Here is a 21,117-nt window from a genome sequence, read left to right on the forward strand (position 1 = left end):
GATGTGTGTTGCAGGGGGAGGGTGAGAGTGATGTGAGTTGCAGGGGGAGGGTGTGATGTGAGTTGCAGGGGGGGAGATACTGATGTGAGTTGCAGGGGGAGGGTGAGAGTGGTGTGAGTTGCAGGGGGAGGGTGTGATGTGAGTTGCAGGGGGGGAGAGTGTCACACTGAGGGGAGGGGGAAAGAGTGTCACATTGAGGGGAGGGGGAGAGTGTCACATTGAGGGGAGGGGGAGAGTGTCACATTGAGGGGAGGGGGAGAGTGTCACATTGAGGGGAGGGGGAGAGTCATATTGAGGGGAGGGGGAGAGTCATATTGAGGGGAGGGGGAGAGAGTGTCATTGAGGGGAGGGGGAGAGAGTGTCATTAAGGGAAGGGGGAGAGAGTGTCATATTGAGGGAAGAGAGACATGGGGGGGATGCTGACTTGTGTGGGGGGGGATGCTGACATGGAATGGGCTGAGGGGATGTGGAGGGGGGTATTGTATGTTTGATGTGGAGGGGGTTATTGTGTGTTTGATGTGGAGGGGGTTATTGTGTGTTTGATGTGGAGGGGGGTATTGTGTGTTTGATGTGGAGGGGGGTATTGTGTGGGTGAGGGGGAGAGATGGGGGTATGAGAGATAGATGGGGAGTATCGTAAAGATTGATAGTGAGGGGTTCTGGGGGAGATATGAGGATGATGATGATGAGGAGAGATGATGATGATGATGATGATGATGATGATGATGATGATTTAACCCGTGTGGCCCAATTATTTTTTCCTTGGAGCAGTACGGCCCTTCTCTCTTTACGAGTTGGGCAGGCCTGATTTAAAGGATTGGTATGTATGTCTTTATTTATATAGCGCCATTAATGTACATAGCGCTTCACAGCAGTAATACATGCGACAGTCATAGAAATAACAAATAATACAGATAACACATAATGGGAAAACGCGCTTCAGCCATAAAAGTAACATTTAGGAAAAGGAGTCCCTGCTCCGAAGCACTTACAATCTAATTTGTAGGTAGGAAGAACATACGACAATAGGAGGGCGTTATGGTAAGTGAGTCTGCAAGGGGCCAAGGTTTATGTATGAGGTGTAAAGTATCAGCCATGGAGCTACTCATATGCTTCGTTAAGCAGGTGCGTTTTAAGGTGGGTCCTAAATGTGGATAGAAAGGGTGCTAGTCGGGTATTGAGAGGAAGGGCATTCCAGAGGTGTGGGGCAGTCAGTGAGAAAGGTTAAAGGCGGGAGAGGGCTTTAGATACAAAGGGGGTAGAGAGAAGACATCCTTGAGCAGAACGCAAGAGTCGGGATGGTGCATAGCGAGAAATTAGGGCTGAGAAGTAAGGAGGCGCAGAAGAGTGTAAAGCTTTAAAAGTGAGGAGAATTGAGTGTGTGATATGGGATTTGATAGGAAGCCAGGAGAGTGATTTCAGCAGGCGAGACGCGGAGACAGATTTAGGAAAGAGTAGAGTGATTCTGGCAGCAGCGTTAAGGATAGATTGTAGGGGAGAAAGGTGAGAGGCAGGCAGGCCAGACAGCAGGAGTTTACAGTAAATCGAGACAGGAGAGAATGAGGGCCTGAGTCAGAGTTTTAGCAGTCGAGCAACAGAGGAAAGGGTGTATCTTTGTAATATTGCGGAGGAAAAAACGACAGGTTTTAGCTACCTTTAGAATGTGAGAGGAGAATGTGAGGGAGGAGTACTTCCAGCAGTAATGTTGAAGGAGGTAGTAGGGCCAGGTTTGAGAATTAAAATGAGGAGCTCTGCAAGTCAGCGGAGGGCCATCCTGTTGCATGTTTGAAGGGAAAGGTACCAGAGTAGAGGGAGGAGCTATTCACATGCAATTTTTGTAGCCTTTTGCCTACAGCAAAGTATTCTAATATAGACGCAAAGGATTCTGGACATAAATTCATGAAAACTCGCAGTTTGCTAAAGAGTTCAAAGCATTGATCATGAGATTACCTGTTGAATCACCGACCATTACAGTCAGAGCTGCCATTGATTTAGTGCCGATAAAGTGACTTTTGACAAGAAAACGAGCTAAATCCAAGACTGAATCGAACGGCTGACTTAGGACCTTCTGGGCCCACTCACAGACGAGGCAACAAGCAGCAGACACAACTTCTTCATCAGCACTTTGTAACTGAGCTTCCATCCCGTCCAACTGAAACACAGGAAGAGAATTAGTCACCCTACTAAGAATATACATTTAGTTATTAAACTTATAGAATTGCGAACCACAAACCCACTAAGGTAATTGCATCCCAAACTTCACTCACATCCGCATACAATCAATGTAACGTCAGCATTCTAACTTTTTCATCTATTCAATGGACGACACAGGGGCTTCGTTGGTAATTCCCCAATAAAGATGAACACTTTTGATGTCATCTGGAAGCAGGGGTTTAATAATAAGCAAATATACAGGAACATTTTTTTTTTTAATTTTAGTTGGAATAGAGAGAGTATTCAAACAAGTCTTTAATAAGTCTCTGCTAAAAAGGCAATGAACGGTTGATATTCTACAGCAGGAGTGGCCAACTCCTGTCCTCAAGGTCCACCAGGTCAGGTTTTAATGATATTCTTGCTTCAGCACAGGTGGCTCTATGAGTGGCTCAGTTATAGACCGAGCCACCTGTGCTGAAGCAGAAATATCCTTACAACCTGACCTTGAGGTCTGACGTTGGCCACTTCTGTTCTACACCAATGGGTCTATGGCACAAATCCCATCAGACACCTAGCAACTAACAGCTAGCATATTTGTTTGAAGTCAGACAGTGAAAGAAATCTGATTGTAACGAGGCCTTTTATTTTACAGAGAAAGGGCTTGGGAAAGGATGGTGGGGGGTCCTACGGACGTGAACTGCACCACTTTTAGCTCCAAGTACTGGATACCAGAGTTTCCTCCTGCACATTTAAATGGTCATTCAAAAGGAAGCCGCAACTATCTCCCAGTTGACGTTGAGGGTTTCTACTGCCCTGTGGGACCCGAGATATTTGGCCCCCCTCTTGATTTCCCGATCTGCAGCAGAAACACTGGTGTCTCTGGAGGACCCCAGGTCTAAATGCTGTAAAAAAAAAAAAATAACTAAATTGGGCGACAATAATATTCTATTCCTCAGAGTCTCGCTCAAATGGAGGTACATGGACTTTGTTGCTCTACATACGTGTGCGACCCGGTCCCCCTTGTTGCGTCGGGAGCACAAATTGGTATTAATTGGTATTGGTATTAATCCAATTATTCTGGGCCCTCACAGGAATTCTGATGGGGTCTTTCTTACGTGACCCAATACCTTTGGCCAGTTTGGGAACTGCCACTTCCATACAGACTAATAAAGAATATTAGTACAGATCCGCCGACAGCTGGGAGCCCTCGTTCCTGAGGCCCTCTGTGGCGTGCCATATTCCTCCCCAACTATTCAGGATTGCATTCCTTCTTTTGGGGATTGTAACTGCGAGGGTACTCTCACCATCTACAGCATTGTAAAACCAGGGGGCCTGGTCTGTGTTAGTACTTTATAAACATGACTTATCTACTTGTTCCCCAGGGCTCCTCTCCTCTTAACCTCCGGGAACCTAATCTATACTCTGTGACGTCATGGTCCCATGGCAACACAGGGTGGGGCCCGATACACTCCAACCTTCTAGTAACCATTTAGGAGGGGAGTTATATTTGATTTTAAAGCACATTAAAAAGCAAATACCTCAAATGGAGGGGGAAAGTGTGCAGAGCTAGGAATAGCATTGTTCAAATCCAGAGGAACCCTCCCCCCCCCCCAGTTCCAATTCTGCCCAAAATAAATATCTATGGGGATTGTTGCTTTAACTTATTTCCTCTGCCCAAATGTATGCATGACCTTTCTGTGTCAAGTCAATTAGTAAAGGGGAAAGAAAGGGTTAAGTTACTAAGTAGTAAGAAAAACAAAAAGGTAAAAACTAAAATAACCCCAAATCTCCAGGTGTTTCCAAAATGGATTTAAACAGTCTAACATCCGTCTGATTATTTTCCCCTATTAAAGCACCAATGGTCATCAATCAGGTGTTGCTAGTGCAATGAATGTCACAACAACACCATAAGAACATTGTTCCATATCAATCGGTTTAGAGTCAAAGGAGCCAATCGAACACTGCACAGCAATACTCTGAAAACCCCTGTCCTAGGCCAATAGCCAATGCAGGAGTATACCGCTAATATTTATCGGAGTAGAACGTTTGGTGGTTGGCTCAGAAGCCTGGACTGGCTCAGTCGCCAAAGAGAGATTTGAGAACCACTGGGTTACAGGATTTACAAATGAAATGAAGACGTTTTACCCCAAATCCAGTCTTGTTGAAGTCAAGGTTGGGCAGGGAGGGCATATGGACGAACGCTTTCTTCCTTAGTCCGCTATAGCAATACGTGGCAGAGTTAAGGTCACCTTTTCAGCGCTTGGATGAAAGTATGCTAAAAATGCTCCTTGTAAAATATCTAAAAAGAGGACAATCGACTTGACACAATACACACAAAATCAGCCTTTATAAAAAAAATAAAGAAAAATTGTATGACATACATTTGGGACTTAGTTAAAGAACGTTTGGACTGAAGATCTAAAAAAAAGAGCCTATCCTTGAGGCAAGTCAAATGAATGGTGGAGGGGGGGGGGGTTATCAAAGATACCACTCATTCTTTTGTCTGAAAAAATTATTCAACCTTGGTGAGTAAAATATATAAATATACAGTACACACACACACACGTGTGTGTATATGTGTGTGTATATGTGTGTGCGTGTACACACACACACCTCATTCCAACCACATCATGTTGGGACAGGGAAACCCATCAATCTCTGCCTTACAAATCATTTTTTTTCAAATGTAATGTCATTTTGGACCAAATTAACTTTACAAGCAAGCGATGCTAGGATCTGCTCTTTACGCATCATTTTAACATTACAAGGATAACTAGTTAGAAGCAAGGCAGAAAACGAAAAATCATCATGAATCGCCTCAATGCCCGAGGGACCAGCAGTGAATGGATTACATTCCTTATTATGATGCTTATTTTGAATCATAACAATAGCCTAACCTTTCAGTGCACTATCTGGCATATAGCTTGCATTTGCCGATTATACCTTACGTCTAAATTTAGTCGCTCGAAGAACAACAACAGCAGATGTTTTGTAAGGGAGAGTGGTGGAGAATTTTGGACACCGTCTCAAAGTAAAGGATATTTTGATTTGCCTCTTGTGCCCAGACGACGCGCCTTCATGTTTGGAAAGACGTTTTTCATGATCTTTCCAAAGTCGGCAGCACTTAATGGATGATAGCCAAGATTGTCACAATAGCTCCTGTAAGACAAGGAGAGAACAGGTGGGTATGTAATAAATATGAGAAGGAAACCGATTCTACAAACAGTTATAGAATAATTCACCTGGACACATCTACAAACTAAACCAAGTTTGTCTACACAAGTTTAAAATGTATGTATGTATATATTTTTTACCGCCAATAAGGTAAATAGTGCTGTACTATTTATATACATTATTATAATATAGCCTGTATTGTACAGATAGGATAAGTGCCTAAAGACATGTAATATTGGAAGAAAGAAGCCCTTGCCCTAGAAGAGCTTACAATGTAATTAGTATACGGGGGAGACTAACACAAACAGTACGAGTAAATTTGAATGCACCAGTTGGAGAATATATAAGAGCATACTGTGATTAAGTGAATCTGGGTCATACAGGACTGTTTAAACGCTTAATTGAACAGGTGTGTATTCAGACGGGGTTGAAGTTAGAGAAGGTACTTGGTGGATGTTGAGTGGAAGGGGTTTCAAGGCGAAGGTTGCATCATTTGAGGAGGGTCGTAGGGATTAGAGCTGTAAGTGGCACAGACGGTAGAGAAAAGACTGGCAGGGGCAGAGAACACAAAGGGAGCAAAGGTAAAAATTAAATAAGGAGGGCGAATGCGGGGTTTAATAGGGAGCCAACAGATTTTTCAGGAGGAGAGAAGCAGAGACAGGGACAGTAGAGTGAGTACTGTATATGCTAGCAGAAGCATTTTGAATAGATTGAAGGGTGGAAAGGTGCGAGGCAGAAATGCCAGTAATCCAGACAGCAAAAGATGAGGGCATGCATTAACATTTCAGAAGAGACGCTCCATACATCACACACCTGGTCCCAGATATATCGTACTGTGTCTGAGGAGAGTGGAAACAAGTGCCAAATACAATGAGCCCGATTTACAGTTTAGACGTAAATTGCAATAGCACCGGCGGCATTATAATGTTAGTGCCGCTCCGTCACTATATTAAGATAGTGAGCCGATAAAACCTGACCTGTTGGTGGCCCTCGAGCGCTGGAGTTGGCCACTCCTTCTCTAGAATAACCTGAATATGCCCCAAAACATCCACGATGTGAGGTTAGGCGACGGAATGAGACATTTGATCTTGGCTCTTGCGCCAAGACCAAATGCCTGCTGGCGCCTCTCCGTGACGACGATCCAAAGCCCGCTTCAAGACAAGTTTAATTACGGTTTACGATAGGCGGTTAATTTAAGCGGTTTTAGCAGCTAGAGAAGGAGGTAAATTTAAAGGGTCTTAGTGGTTAGGGTAGTGTTTTTTTTTTTAGGGTAGTTGGTTTTAGGGTAACGCACTTATCTTAGCGGCAAAGCTTCCGGTAGCAGGGTGAGTTGCGCCAAAGTGCCGACGGCCATTTAGTCACGGTGAAACGGCCGCGAACAAAATGTCCTTGACAGCTAGGCAGTACCTCATCATCAGGCATGCCAAACACATTACCTCTAGCCTATACATTATTTCCCTTCTTCACATGTAGGATATTGCTTGGACTGCAGGTTTAACGGTGAAGTAGTAGCTTGGCAGTAAAAATATTGCTTTTGAAGCAGGTGAATCTGGTTCAGACCCCAGTGTTCTCCCTTCCTGTGACCTTGAAGAAGTCAGGTCCCCACCTCCTTACACCTCAGCACCAACGTTAGATTGACCTTACAATGAGCCAAATGTATATGTACAGCAGTGAGTATATTGCCAGAGCCATACAAGAAAACAACATTGTACTGCAAATTGTACTGCTTGTCTGCATAAGTATTTTACAGATGTAGAGCTGTGTATCGGATAAGATGGAAACTGCATCTGAAATTTAGACACAAGCTGTCGCAACTGGGTGAGAAATGTGTTCAAAATTGCTCTGACCAATTCCAGACCGCTCCTTGTAAAAGGAAAAGCCATCATTAATTCTGTGTAGCTTTAACCACAGCACACCGATTCAACTTGACTTCAAGGTCACTAGAGATCAAATGTACCTAGTAAACACTATAAATTCATCCAAGGGCAATCAAATGCATTTCCAATGTGACAACACATCATATAAAGTTAAAATAATAAAATAAATAAGAAAATACCATTGATTCGCAGCACACATACATAAAAGTGCAATTTTAAAAAATGCATACGGTTCAATTTTAGTCTCTACCACAAGCATCCTACTGTATGTGAGCGAAGGCAAACCATTTTATTGTATTGGGTGCAGTTTTAGGTAATGTTCTGCACTGTTGCAATATATATCGAAAGGCCAGAAATGAGAAGCTATACGTCCCAGGTCTTTGATCACTTCTGCTTGGAAAATGAAATGTATTTTTTTTTTTTTTTTGCCTATTGTGATACTTTCACTATTCTGACAAGCATACAGAGAGTACGTTTCTGAGTCGCCCGGAGTCAATTCTCCTGACATATAAAATTACTTTGGGGGTTTAAAAGCTCACATGCAACATCCATATAGGATTTTGACCATTAGTTAATGACATGAATATAGTTGTATTCAGAAACAAAACAGCTGCAGAAACATCTCACACCACAATATAAACTAGTTTTAGGATTGGTTTTGATGCATTAAGGCAGGGGTGTTCAACTCCAGTCCTCAAGCCCCCCAACAGGTCAGGTTATCAGGATATCCCAGCTTCAGCACAGGTGGCTCAGTCGTAGACTGAGCCTTCGATTGAGCCACCTTTGCTGGAGCAGGGACTGATTGAGCCACCTGTGCTGAAGGGATATCCTGAAAACCTGACCTGTTAGGGGGCTTGAGGACTGGAGTTGAGTTCAGCACCCCTGCATTAACCCATGAAGTTTAACGATTATTAGGTTATGGTTGTAATTTGTCTTTCGATGATCAACTTATTATGCTACTGAACATCTACAGTCTTTGTCACAAAAGGCCCAAGAACGAAACCAGCACTGTGTTACATATGAATAATATTTATTCCAACTCTTCCTCAGGTGGTATTATGAAGAGGAATGTAGAGAAGCAAGGAGCACAGCTGGGTTAATGAATTATGAAGAGGACTTTCTATATTAACGTAGTTTCATAAAGTCCTGCCCCACCACCTATCACATTATGGTGATTTCTCCCGACTCCGACTTTGAAGAAGCCGGGCGCCAAGAGAACATACTCGATGAATAATGCATTGTGGTTCACAACTTCATGGAGAAAATGAGGTCATAAAAATTTTAAAAGCCGTTTACCTAGGCAACTTTTCAGTAGGAAAGTACAATCATGTTTAACCTTTAAGTCACACACAAAGAGGATTGGGGGAAGACTGATTTTGAACAGCAAAGCTACTCGATGATGTGTCAGTCTAGGACATTTGCTCTTGGCCGTTCCACCGTGACCAAATGACTGCTGGCGCTTTGCCGCGACTCACCCCGCCGCCGGGGCACTCAGCCGTTAAGGTAAATGACTAACCTTACCCCCTTACCCTAAAACCCCTTGTAAACCCTAATACTAACACTACCCCCTACTCTAATAACCTTAACCCATTAGCCTAAAACCCCTTACCCTAAAACCTCCTATCCTATGCCCTTACCCTAACCACTAAACCCCCAATGCTAACCCCCTACCCGAACCACTAAATCCCCTGTGGCCGTACGACGGTGGTCATTTCGTCGCGCCGAAACAGCCGTGACCAAACGTCCCATTCCAATGATGGGCCCACGATCAGATTGGCCTGAACCCCAAAGAATGACTCCATGACAAGTTTTTTATCCAACGCAAGGACAGGGGCCATGACAAAACGTTTGACCTGTGTGATAAACTAAATACCTTGAAGTAGATGCCCGTGTTCAATGCTCATATAATCAACCACTACAGCAGAAATTCAGGTTTCAATGAAAACAATTCCATCCTCCATTCTTCCTCCAAGTTAATCTGCTGTAGTGTTACTTGCAATATTTGTAACTATATAAATAGAGATTTTCATCTGTCATTTTTTTTTTCCAACCAGCTCTTCAAAAACACCAAGTCCGATTTATAGGCATTAATACACCACCACTTTTTGCATGCTATAATCAATGTAAGTACAGCCTGACATCATCAGAGTCTTCCGATTTCATTTCCGCACTGTGTTCTCTATTGTGGTGAACTTACTTATACTCATCATAAACTTCCTGCTTTGGCAGAGACGTCTCCGGATGCTCCTCTAAGGTATTCCGAATCCAGGAGAACGCATGCATTTGCTGGGCCCGGCTCGATGACAAAGCGCTCTGATCACTAAAAAATAAGTGCAAAAAAATGAGTCAGAAATCCTAATTTCATCTGGAAACTAACAAACATTATTACTTTCTTTTGAACTCAAAGATGTTATTTTTTTTTTTTTTTTTTTTTTTTTTAATAGTCAAATCTGTTATCCAAGTTACAACTTAAAATATCTGCCAGGTCCCAAAAACTGAAGCGCTTCTTGAATATTTCAGCCTCTAAATATTAGCATCAGAAATTCATTAAAAAAAAGTTACAATACAGCAGAGCTCACAGTAAGAGAAGACCAAAATAAACTTTCACCTCCCGTTTATGTCTGGCCAAGCGCTAGACTTGCTTTAAACAAAAATTTAAAAAAAAACGATGGCACGCTTGCTGGCATTGGTTGGAGTTAAATACTTCATTAACGATGCCAGTGGCAGAATAATAATAATAATAAAAATAAAAAAAACACTTAGCTGTGTTCTTTAAACTTTAATGCAGGCGAACGGAGGACTGTTTCACTTCCACCAAAAACAGGTCTTTTGGAAAAGGAAAGCCGTTTTTGGCAGAACACGACCTCACTTTGCCAAGAAGGTTGGACGGCCATTTAAGAACCATTAGAACACACTCTGCTACTTGATGATAACTTAACACCTGAAAACCCCCTTATATTAAAACGCAGGACTTGCATAAGAGTTGGCCACACATTGCGCACTGAAATAACAGTCTTGTGGTTTAGACACTGGCATGTGAATTAGGTGCCAGCACTGTGTTAACTGTTGGATAAGTAACTTTATCTCCTTGCACACCGACCAACTATTCAATTGCATGTTTCTGAAGGGTGTGCTGTGCCGGTACTGTGCACAGAAGCGTCTGCATATAGAAAAAAAATATCCTCTACCATAAGATGCAATGGCGGTTGTATGTGTCTGCATTTACAGCCTTCAGTTTGAACATTTTGTGGATAATTGGTGGTGTGCATTACCCTGCAATGAAAGGTTTGTAGAGGTTTGTAGCTAAGAACAAGGCGTTAAACGAAACATCTTCAAAGTGGGGTCTGTGTGCCCCTGAGCACGCCACTCTCTCATAGTGACTGCCGTTAGACACTAAGGGGCCTATGCAGAGAGCAGCGCTATTTCGAAATTCGCCATTTTTTGGAGAAAATCGCGCAGAAAACAGCAGAAAATGGCGAGTTCCGAAAAACGCGCCAATTTTTCTTTTCTATTTGTAAAACTCGCCTCGCGGCTGGCGAGAACCTCAATCTCGCCAGTTTTAAAAATATCCTAATGCAGAGAGCCGCGAACGGCATCTAGCGGCTGTTCGCGCCAATAAAATGGCGCGATTGTCTCCTTTTTGCCTCGCCAGAAAAAATTGGCAAGAAGCTGCCGCTCGCGGCCATTGCAATGGGAAAAAAAAGGCGCGAATTTGTTTTTACACGTTTCTGAAGCGCGCATCTCGCCAATTTAAACTCGCCACACGCATCCATGTTAAACATAGCAGAATTCGCACTTTTCTGCATATGGAGAATAAAACTCTCCAAAAAAGCTACTTTTTACTAAATTCGCCATTTTTAAAATTCGCTGCTCTCTGCATAGGCCCCTTTATGTATGCTTGTAAGAAAGGGAAACAATGAGAAATAGATTCATCAAGTCTCTGGTGTTCCAACTTTGATAGTGTGCCCTGTCTGTACAGAAGAATCAGCATTTAAACACAGATGCAACTGTGATCATGGACTATAAAACCCAAAATGAACACGCACCTTTTCTCCACATTGCTAGGACCAGAAGGCAGTTGGAGGTAGAGGTAGAGTTTCTCAAGGTCTGTAAACTTCTCAACTTCTTGCTAGATAAAAATATATTAAAAAAAAGTAAAATCAGCATGAAACCTAAGTGACAAGGGGACATCAGTAACGATTTAGAGGCTGATATCCTGGAATATAAGAGGGGACCTGCATTTGCTACAGACCCCCCCCTCTGGTAATCAAGGGGTTATAGTTTTTGATCCGTGCAATCATACACTCCCTGTTGTTAAATATCAGATGCACACACCTGTACACTAGAATCATAGCAAGCACATGCACTTTGTAATTCTGCACACAGGTCTCTGGGGTTATGGTAAATTAAAATAATTACACATTTATGGCCCCCCTAAAAAAAAAGAAGAAGCCGTCTCACACACATACAAGGGAGTATTGTACTATTGGGAATATTGCTTGTAAAAGAGTACATTAACACCATGCATTGCAACGGAAGCTTTATGTGACATAACATTACTATTTAGTTCAAATAAAAAAAGATACATCATCTAAAGCTATACTTAAATTACTGAGAGAATTCGCCCTAGCTGAGGAGCGTTCCATCCCAAGGACTGAGAATATACATTCTTCAACATTGTTAAGAACTACTCCAGAATGGGCTACATGATCGTTCCTTTTATTGATGCGATAGAAATCCAATCCCAATTCCTGGGCCGACCAGAACGCAGCCAGCCATTCTCAGGATGAAGCCGCAGAGACGGCTAAGGCCTCCATATAGCTGGAGATGAAATGATTGTTTGCGGACACCTCCAGGAGGTATTAAAGAAAGTCGGCGGGGAAATTAAAGTGTATTTCACTCTAAATTCAACCCCAGAGATTAATAACGCTCTGGGAGGCTCATAAGGCCACAAATAAGAGGTCAATTAATTTCTATAGCGGTCACAAAGACAAAAACAAAAGAGGAGGGAGATTGATATTGGATCTGGGGATGGCCACAACCGTCTACCAACTTGATCCATTTGATACTAATCTGAATAAAATCTTAGCGATTAAGACTAAGTTGAATTCACTTATGATGGACAACATAGAAAAGGCAATGAGATGGACCCAAGAAAAATGTTAGCAACAGGGTAATAAACCAGATAGAATGTTGGACAATAAGCTAAATTAGAAACAGATGTATACTCAGGTCTGTGCATTACAGAACAAGTAGGAACTCATGGTTTAGGCTGAGTCCCCAGTCTTCACTGTGGCACGCACGGCGGGGGGGGCGGCGCGAGCACAGCGCAACACCGCGATCTGCGGGGAGAGGGAAGATTTGCGACGGGAGGGGGCGTGGCTGTGGGTTTGCAGGGGCGTGGCCATGACGTCCTGCGGCTGGTTCGCCCTTATTGTCTGAACTGCCGGCGAGGGCGTGGCCGCAGATGTCAAGGTCAAATTCTCCTGCCTCCCTGAAAACCTGTCGTGCACCGCTGGGGAAAGGTGCGCGACAAGGTAGGGACTGGGACCGGCCGGACTTGATAGCACAGCGCACGCCGAGCCGTGCGCTGTGGCTGTGACTGGGACCGCAGCCTTAAGAGCCATTAACAATTTGTAAAGAGTTTACATCCTTCTATGAATCCCTATACAACCTGCACTGGGATTTGAGAAAACAGAGAGAATAGGACATCGCTTCCTTCTTCGATATCTGCAAGCTTCTCAAAATATCCAGAGACAAAAGGAAAAGCTCGACGCACCCACGTCATTAATATAAATAACGCCAGCCATCAAATCTCTACTTTAAAAAAGCCCCAGACTCTGATGGGTTTTAAAATTCTTAATATACAAAGTTGGGCTCCCTGCTTACTTATCTGCCAAAAATGGGCAATGAATTTTTTGGAGGACCACAGCCCTCAATGTTTATGGGGCAAGCCAATCTAGTGGTGGAACCTCAGGAGGGCCGAGATGCTTTGGACTTTGGCACTTACCGTCCCATTTCCTTGTTGAATACAGATCTTAAAATATACACTAAAGCACTGGCTAACAGGCTTAACCCCATTTTATCCCCAAATAATCCCACCAGATCAATTTTGGGTTAATTCAAAATAAGCAGGCTAGAGATAACACAAGGCGCCTGGTAAACATCATACAGTATTGCTCAGCGGAAGCAAATACCAATGGCAATTTTGGAATTAGATGCAGTAAAGGCATTTGACAGGCTGCAATGGGATTTCACGTTTAAGACATTAGAATATTAGAGATTCAGGCCAAAACTGTTAACCAGTATTAAAGTTGCAGTTCAAGCTGCCGTTTTAAATTTAAATATATATATATATATATATATATATATATATATATACTGTGTATATATATATATATATATATATATATATATATATATATATATATATATATATATATATATATATATATATACATACATATATATATTTTTTTTCTCTCCATTTTTTTCATATTCAATGTGTGCATGAATACAATCTGCACACTGACAAGTGAGCAGCTAAGCTGCAGATCGATCCGTTCTCCTGTAATCGATCGCTTGCTCCGGGTTATTTAATTCAGTTCTTGAACAGCATTCTGGGCAATGTAGTCCTGGAATATGGTTGACTGCGCCGTTACAAGATACAATTGGTGCACTGCTAGAGAGAGGGTGGGGCTCAAGAGCCAGAGCCTATCAGAAGGGGAAGGGGGCTGTCACTTTGGAAATACTTTCTACACTAGAAACATTAAAACTGTCTTTAAAACATTTTTTTTAAATGCTACAAGTATTTTCTCGTACAGAGTTGATTTTTCTTTTTTAAACCACACATGCAGGATATTGCTTGAATTGCTGCTTTAAGGCTCTATACACCTGTCCATCAACATTTGTCAAACTGAATGGCTTCACATCTCAAAACAGATGGAACTAGACAAGGGTGTCCCCCTGTCTCCATGTTCCAATCAATGAAACCACTTGGCAACCTTATATGCACTAACATTTCTCGTTCTCAAATAGACAAGGAGGAACACAAACTGTTTGTCACGGATGATATATGGTTGACTGTAACGAAGCCTCCGACATTGTTGCGCTATCTTCTTCAATCTTTGCAATAATTTGGGATTAGGTCAGTTTTTAAAATAAACAACAGTAAACCATAAGTACTAGACATTAACCTCCCAGCATCCATCCTTAAGCTTCTGGATATTAAGTTTTATTTTAAATAGTGTAAGCAATACATTCAGTATCTAGGAGTTAAAATTACTAGAATATATTTGTTTTCTTTATGAGGCCAATTACCAACCCTCCGTCCACCCCCTTTTTAAAAAAAAATAAAATAAAATAGATCCTGCGCGACTTGAAATCGTGGGAGAACTTTCCCATATCATGCTTTGGGCGCATAAATGGTGTTAAAACATACTGCAGAGGATCTTATATTTATTTCCACACCTTGCCCATACCGTTCCCCGATAAGGATTTGAAGGTTCTGCAAGACGTGATCACCAGATTTGTCTTGAGGGACAAATATCCTAGAGTTAATTAAAAAAAAATAAAAATCTTATTTCGGCCCAAAAGTACACGGCAGATTAGGCTTGCCCTCCGTACGCCATTACTAAAAAGCAGTACAATTACAGCACCTGGTGACGGACATTAACCTGCACACACAAAGAGATGGGTGGCTATTAAAAAAGTTTTTTTCTGATGGTGTTTTTAACTCAGACCACCTACGTCTTAAACAATATAGGACACAGAAATTATTATATTCCCGGTGATATGGTATTCCTGTGGGATATAGGATCGGGTCAGGGCCAAATCTGGGTTTGTCTCTAACATGGCTCCATTACGCTGTAACACAGATTTCCCCCCCCCCCTGGCAGTCAGAAAAAAATCTTTATTGAATTGGGGTGCTAATGGAATAACTAGAGTTAAAGATATGGCCTGAGGATTCTCCCACAAGCAATTTGCTACGATTTGTGTAAAGACAATGATCCCGAAAGAGGATTTTTATAAAAAAAAAAAAATATTTGCGAAACGTTTTCACAATTAGAATGTGCTTCATAACATAACAATACTTTTGCATTTATACCTAAAGTTACAAAGGATTGCTTGGTTTCTCATTTACTTTTTCAAAAAGAACAGTTAAATCGGTATAACTTAACCGATAGTTGACAGATCGATTTAAATAGTCTTGTACCAATATATACAGTATTTGCGAATGACTTAAATCGTACGCTGCATGTACATGATCATTAATGTCTTCTGAGCTATATTTACAACCTTCCTACAAACCATTCAAGGTACAGTATTTTTCTGGAAGGGGATTTCACAGCTATTAAAAAAAAAGGCATTTAATGTTACAGATCTCTCCTTTAGTACTTTTTTTGGATCGTTTATGCTTACAACCCCTTGGCCAAACTAAATTAACTTCTACTATATACACCATAATTATCTCCAATAGGAAAAATATATGCTGTCATGAGAAAGGGAACTGGGCTCAAGCCTAGAATGGGAGGATTGGCAGGATATTTGGGAGAGGACAGCCACCAGGTCAAGGTGTACTGTAATTAAAACACAATGCTTACAAATTGCTATACGCTGGTACATGACCCGGGTTTGAATTCATACCATCTATCCAGCCTCATCACCCCTTTCTTGGAGGCAATGTTGTCAGCAGGGTACAATATCTCACATATGGCTCCAGTGCCCTAAAATCCATCATCTTTGGAACAGTGTTCTCACATATCTACATTCCCTTACTGGGGAAGACAAGACTATGTAAAAGGCTTGTATCTCAAATACTGCTGACCACCAAGTGTGCGATTGCCCGGTTTTGGAAACAGGATCCCCAAACCTTTTCCGACCCGATTTTTTTTGTGATGAAGAGATTGACCGGTTACATTAATGACACAAATGTCGAAGTTCTTTAGACTATGGGAAACTTTATTCACTTATGAAATATTCATAAACGGATAACATCATGTTGATCTTAATTAACGAACAAATATTGTCCAGAAAAGATGCACTCATGGTCTTGTCGGTATACTGCCACCGTTGCACAACAGCACCAGGTCCTACTAACTCAGGGAACCAGCGATTAACGAACAAGGATAGCGTTTCGTTTTGAATTGGGGGCAGTGACAGTGAACTGGGGAGGGGGTGGGACAGAGAGAGACCTGGGTAGGGGGCAGTGAGAGAGACCTGGGGAGGGGGCAGTGAGAGATATATTGTTACGATATAAATTCTCATTTATACATTTTAATATAATAAATGTATTTCTAACACTGATTGTAGTATTGTATAAATGTAATACAATAAATTAACAATATTATCAAAAACAAAAGTTATTAGATCTTATTAGGCATGTATGCCCGCTAAAAAAAATATTGGGGGAGGGACCGGGGGCAGGGCCAGGGAACGAGTAGCTTTTTCAGCCAGACAAGTAATTTTTTTAAACTTTTTTTTGTAATTTGTCAAGCCCTGGCCATGATAACTTTATTCTAGAGGAGGAAAGCCAAGGAGAAATTGTAGTCCAACATAGATTTTAGCACCACGAGCTACTTGGCAGTAACTGTAAAGGTTGCTGGCTGTTTAGGTATTTTGGCAAACGCTTATATGAAGTTGTCCAAATCTAATGAATGGCTTATTTTATTCTCTTGCACAAGTGAAACAAAGCTGTTCTTCCTTCGCAGGCGGATTGCTTTTCTGATCTGCATGTTTATTAAACTTGTACTGCTACAGTACAATTACACAGAAAAACTGTCAGGAGTGTCATATTTGTAGAAAACTAATTATTGACCCTTAAGTGTCAAGAGCGCACAGTTAATATCACTCAAGTCATTTAATACCTTTACTGCTGTTCTTACACGCAAAAGGTTGTTTTATCATTTATATATTTAATAGCTTTGAAACAATTGAAGACCACAGCAAAAAAAAAAAAAAACAGAACATACTGTACAATATTTTTAATAATACAATTATTAGTTAACTTCCAGTATGTAAAGGAAATGCTGAGGAGGTTCCAATTGTGCAATGGCCGGTTCTGAGGTTGTGGTTAGTTGTTTCAGTCAAGGTGCAATTGTCTGTCAAAAAAAATCACAGTGTCACAGCGTAGACACAGGCAAGTGAAAAATGTCTAAAACCAGGGCACTTCGTTGAAGGTTATGATACCTTTCAAATGGAAAAATCAGTGTGGTTCCAGAACCTCCAGTAATTATAATCAAAGCGCAGTTGATGACTCAAAGTTATATATACAGATGTATATATACACCCAGCAGATTATTGCCATGGGGGCGGGGGGGTGTCCGATACAAAACAATGAACCCCTGCAGTGTTGTCACTGCCGGGACTGTCTCCGGAGCACCGGCTTTTTTGCCTTTTCAGCCGTGGCTTCGGAGACCGCGAGTCTGGCTACATCTGCAATGTGAAAGGTTTGCGTAACATTCAATATAATTTTGTTTTTAAATCATGAGCTCAACTTGGAGTCTCAATAATCGAATGCTGGAACAACGACGACTTTCATGTATACGAAAAATGCCCCAGAGGAAAGAGACAAGGGAGCTTAATGGAATGGACTTTCAAACGACTGTTAGTGCAACGTTTTCTTTTCTGTTAATTAGATATCTTTTAAGGGGGGAACCCCTCCCAAGACCAAAGTGAACTTACGCCAGACACAAGTTTAATGGGTTACATCTAGGTGATTGATGGAAAGCGTCAACATGGTGAGCTGAGAGTTGGGAGGGGTTTGGTTTCCTCTGGATGTTCCCTTTTGTATGTATGAATGTCTTTATTTATATAGCGCCATTAATGTACATAGCGCTTCACAGTAGTAACACAAGTGACAATCATAAATAACAGATCATGGTAATAAGTGCTTCAGACATAAAAGTAACATTTCGGAAGAGGAGTCCCTGCTCCGAAGAGTTTACAACCGAATTGGTAGGTAGGAAGAACGTACAGAGACAGTAGGAGGGCGTTCTGGTAAGTGCATCTGCAAGGGGCCAAGGTTTATGTATCATGTGTATAGTATTAGCCACGGTGCTACTCATATGCTTCTTTAAGCAAGTGTGTCTTAAGGTGGGTCTTAAAGGTGGATAGAGAGGGTGCTGTCGGGTATTGAGGGGAAGGGCATTCCAGAGGTGTGGGACAGTCGGTGAGAAAGGTTTAAGGCAAGAGAGGGCTTTAGATACAAAGGGGATAGAGAGAAGGCATCCTTGAGTAGAGCGCACGAGTCGGGATGGTGCATAGCGAGAAATTAGGGCTGAGATGTAGGGAGGGGCAGTAGAGTGTAAAGCTTTAAAAGTGGAGAGGAGAATTGAGTGCGAGATGCGGGGTGCAGGATTTGATAGGAAGCTAGGAGAGGGATTACAGCAGGGGAGATGCTGAGACAGATTTAGGAAAGAGTAGAGTGATTCTGGCAGCAGCGTTTAGGATAGATTGTAGGGGAGACAGTTGACAGACAGGAAGGCCGGAAAGCAGGAGGTTACAGTAATCGAGACGGGAGAGAATGAGGGCCTGAGTCAAAGTTTTAGCAGTCGAGCTACAGAGGAAAGGGCGTATCTGTTATATTGCGGAGGAAAAAGCGACAGGTTTTAGATACGTTTTGAATGTGAGAGGAGAATGTGACCCCTAGGCAGCGTGCTTGGGATACTGGGTGAATGACAGTACTTCTAACAGTAATGTGGTAGGAGGTAGTAGGGCCAGGTTTGGGAGGAAGTATGAGGAGCTCTGTTTTTGCCATGTTAAGTTTAAGACGGCGGAGGGCCATCCAGGATGATATCTCAAAGACATTCAGAAACTTTGGTCTGTACAGCAGGTGTAAGGTCAGAGGTTGAAAAGTAAATTTGTCTGTCGTCAGCATAGAGGTGATATTTAAACCCAAGAGATGTGATTAGGTCACATAGAGAAAGTGTGTACAGAGAAAAGAGAAGAGGTCCCAGGACAGAGCCCTGGGGAACCCCCACAGAGATCGATAGAGGAGGAGGTGTTAGCAGAAGAGACACTGATAGTACGATGGGAGAGGTAAGAGGAGATCCAGGATAGAGCTTTGTTACGAATACCAAGACTATGGAGAATGTGAAGGAGAAGAGGGTGGTCCACGGTGTCAAATGCTGCAGAGAGGTTGAGTAATATGAGCAGAGTGTAATGACCCCTGTCTTTGGCAGCATGGAGGTCATTAGTTATTTTAGTGAGGGCTGTTTCAGTCGAGTGAGCAGTGCGGGAGCCAGATTGTAGAGGGTCTAGGAGACAAGTGCTTGTACAGCAAGCATCTCCCCTTCACTTTATTGACTCTGCTATAAGGACAGGGTAGTATAAGGGTATAAGGCCAAACCTTTGCTGCTTGCACGATTTAAATTGTTTAGGAAAGCCAATTTAGACTGTTAAATTCTTTGCAAAGGGTTGTTCTCTGGCTGGCTAAGTGGGATTGCACCTTAAATGGACCAACGTCTAAATAGTAATGGTTCACAAGCTTTGAAGTTGATCAGAAGTCTCTTGTGTAGATTTAAAGACCTGTGGTCTCTCTGACACAAATACTAGGACGGACAAAAAAGCCCATATCAGATATCAAAATAAAACCATCACAACAGAGCTGTTATTTAACTTTTATCCATTTGGGTGCAGTCCACGGAAGCTGGAAGAATTTAAACAGCCGAACCCTACATTTTACTTAATAATTTATATGCGTTTCTTCTTTTCTTTTTCCAGCCATAACCCGTTTAGGGACATTGATAGGCAAGACACAATGAAAATTAAATTTAGTAGCAAGGGGAAAAGAAAACAAAAACCCCTTTCAACCAAATATCCTAAAAGGTTGCCTTTATAAATGAAAAGAGCTAAAGTTACTCCAAGAAAAACACAAAGCGCATTACAATGCATAGCTCACAACTCAGGGCAGTGAAGGAGCCAAATGATACTGTGACATAATAAACACATTTAAAGAAAAAACTAGAAGAAAAAAAGGAAAGTTAGCAAGTTCTGTGACTGAGCCAAGAGGAGGGGGACGCAAAATACATTCTTGGCTCTTGACCAATATCTCGGTAAAATGCGTAATTTCCGTTCAAAATGTTAAGCATACACGAGTCAAGTCGCTTAGTGCGTTAACTAAAACAATGCACATGGAGCCAAAAAAAGGGATTTCGTTTTTTTTCCTTCTTCAAATGAAAACGCTTGCCAAGATTTATTTGTGGTGACAGACCAAACAAATTGAGAATGGCATACTGTCTAAATATTTGTCCATCATATACTGTACAATACGGCGCAATCCTGGAACATGGAAAAAATCTCCGAGAGCGACGGGATTTTGTGTTATACGTTGTGCTCAAGTCAGACGGTTTGTGGGAGCATGATATGGGTTGGTTAGAAACAAAATTTTGTATTATGTGTTATCCTACAACATTTGATGTCATGAAAACATGTGTATTATTGATACATTAAGTCACTCTGCTGGCAAGCTACTTCTGTACTGCAAATATTCCTGTACTGTAAGACATCCTTTGCGTGGCGTCATTAACCTGTTAACTGCCACAGGAGCCAGCAAAGGGGAATCCTTCCTGGAACCACAGTGAACTAATGCCAGTGACCGATTTAAGGGGTCTCATTTGGGTGATGGATGCCTTTTTCCCCAAATCTGACAGCTGTATTTCGTTTCCTCTGGCCGCTTCCTTTTGTATGATGTCACTGTGCATTGAACACAAGTGTTTGCACATCCAGATCCGTCTCTCTTTACCCCGATCCTTATTGGTTCACTAATGAGAACAGGGTGAGTAAAGAACAACCACCCCTCCCCCAATCACAGGCTCCTAAGGACTTCCCATTGTAATTAATTTCCAAAATAATGAAAGCAGCCAAATATTTGCTATTCGCATGGTTAGATTTATAAAGGGACGTAAATTCGG

General features: G+C 41.9%; 1 protein-coding gene across 3 annotated transcripts in view; it reads right to left on the minus strand.

Moving 5' to 3' along the window:
• RFX7 (regulatory factor X7) overlaps positions 1-21,117 on the minus strand; it is a 97,558-nt gene that overhangs the window by 11,021 nt on the left and 65,420 nt on the right. For all 3 annotated transcript variants that reach the window (XM_075575750.1, XM_075575751.1, XM_075575752.1), the window contains exons 3-7: positions 11,251-11,333; positions 9,402-9,524; positions 5,196-5,312; positions 4,299-4,383; positions 1,950-2,151 (exon numbers count right to left, since the gene is read on the minus strand). In XM_075575750.1, coding sequence (XP_075431865.1) covers positions 1,950-2,151; positions 4,299-4,383; positions 5,196-5,312; positions 9,402-9,524; positions 11,251-11,333 — 610 coding nt within the window. The remainder of the gene's footprint in view (positions 1-1,949; positions 2,152-4,298; positions 4,384-5,195; positions 5,313-9,401; positions 9,525-11,250; positions 11,334-21,117) is intronic.

The sequence above is a fragment of the Ascaphus truei genome, chromosome 18, assembly GCF_040206685.1.
Source record: "Ascaphus truei isolate aAscTru1 chromosome 18, aAscTru1.hap1, whole genome shotgun sequence".
Lineage (NCBI taxonomy): Eukaryota > Metazoa > Chordata > Amphibia > Anura > Ascaphidae > Ascaphus > Ascaphus truei.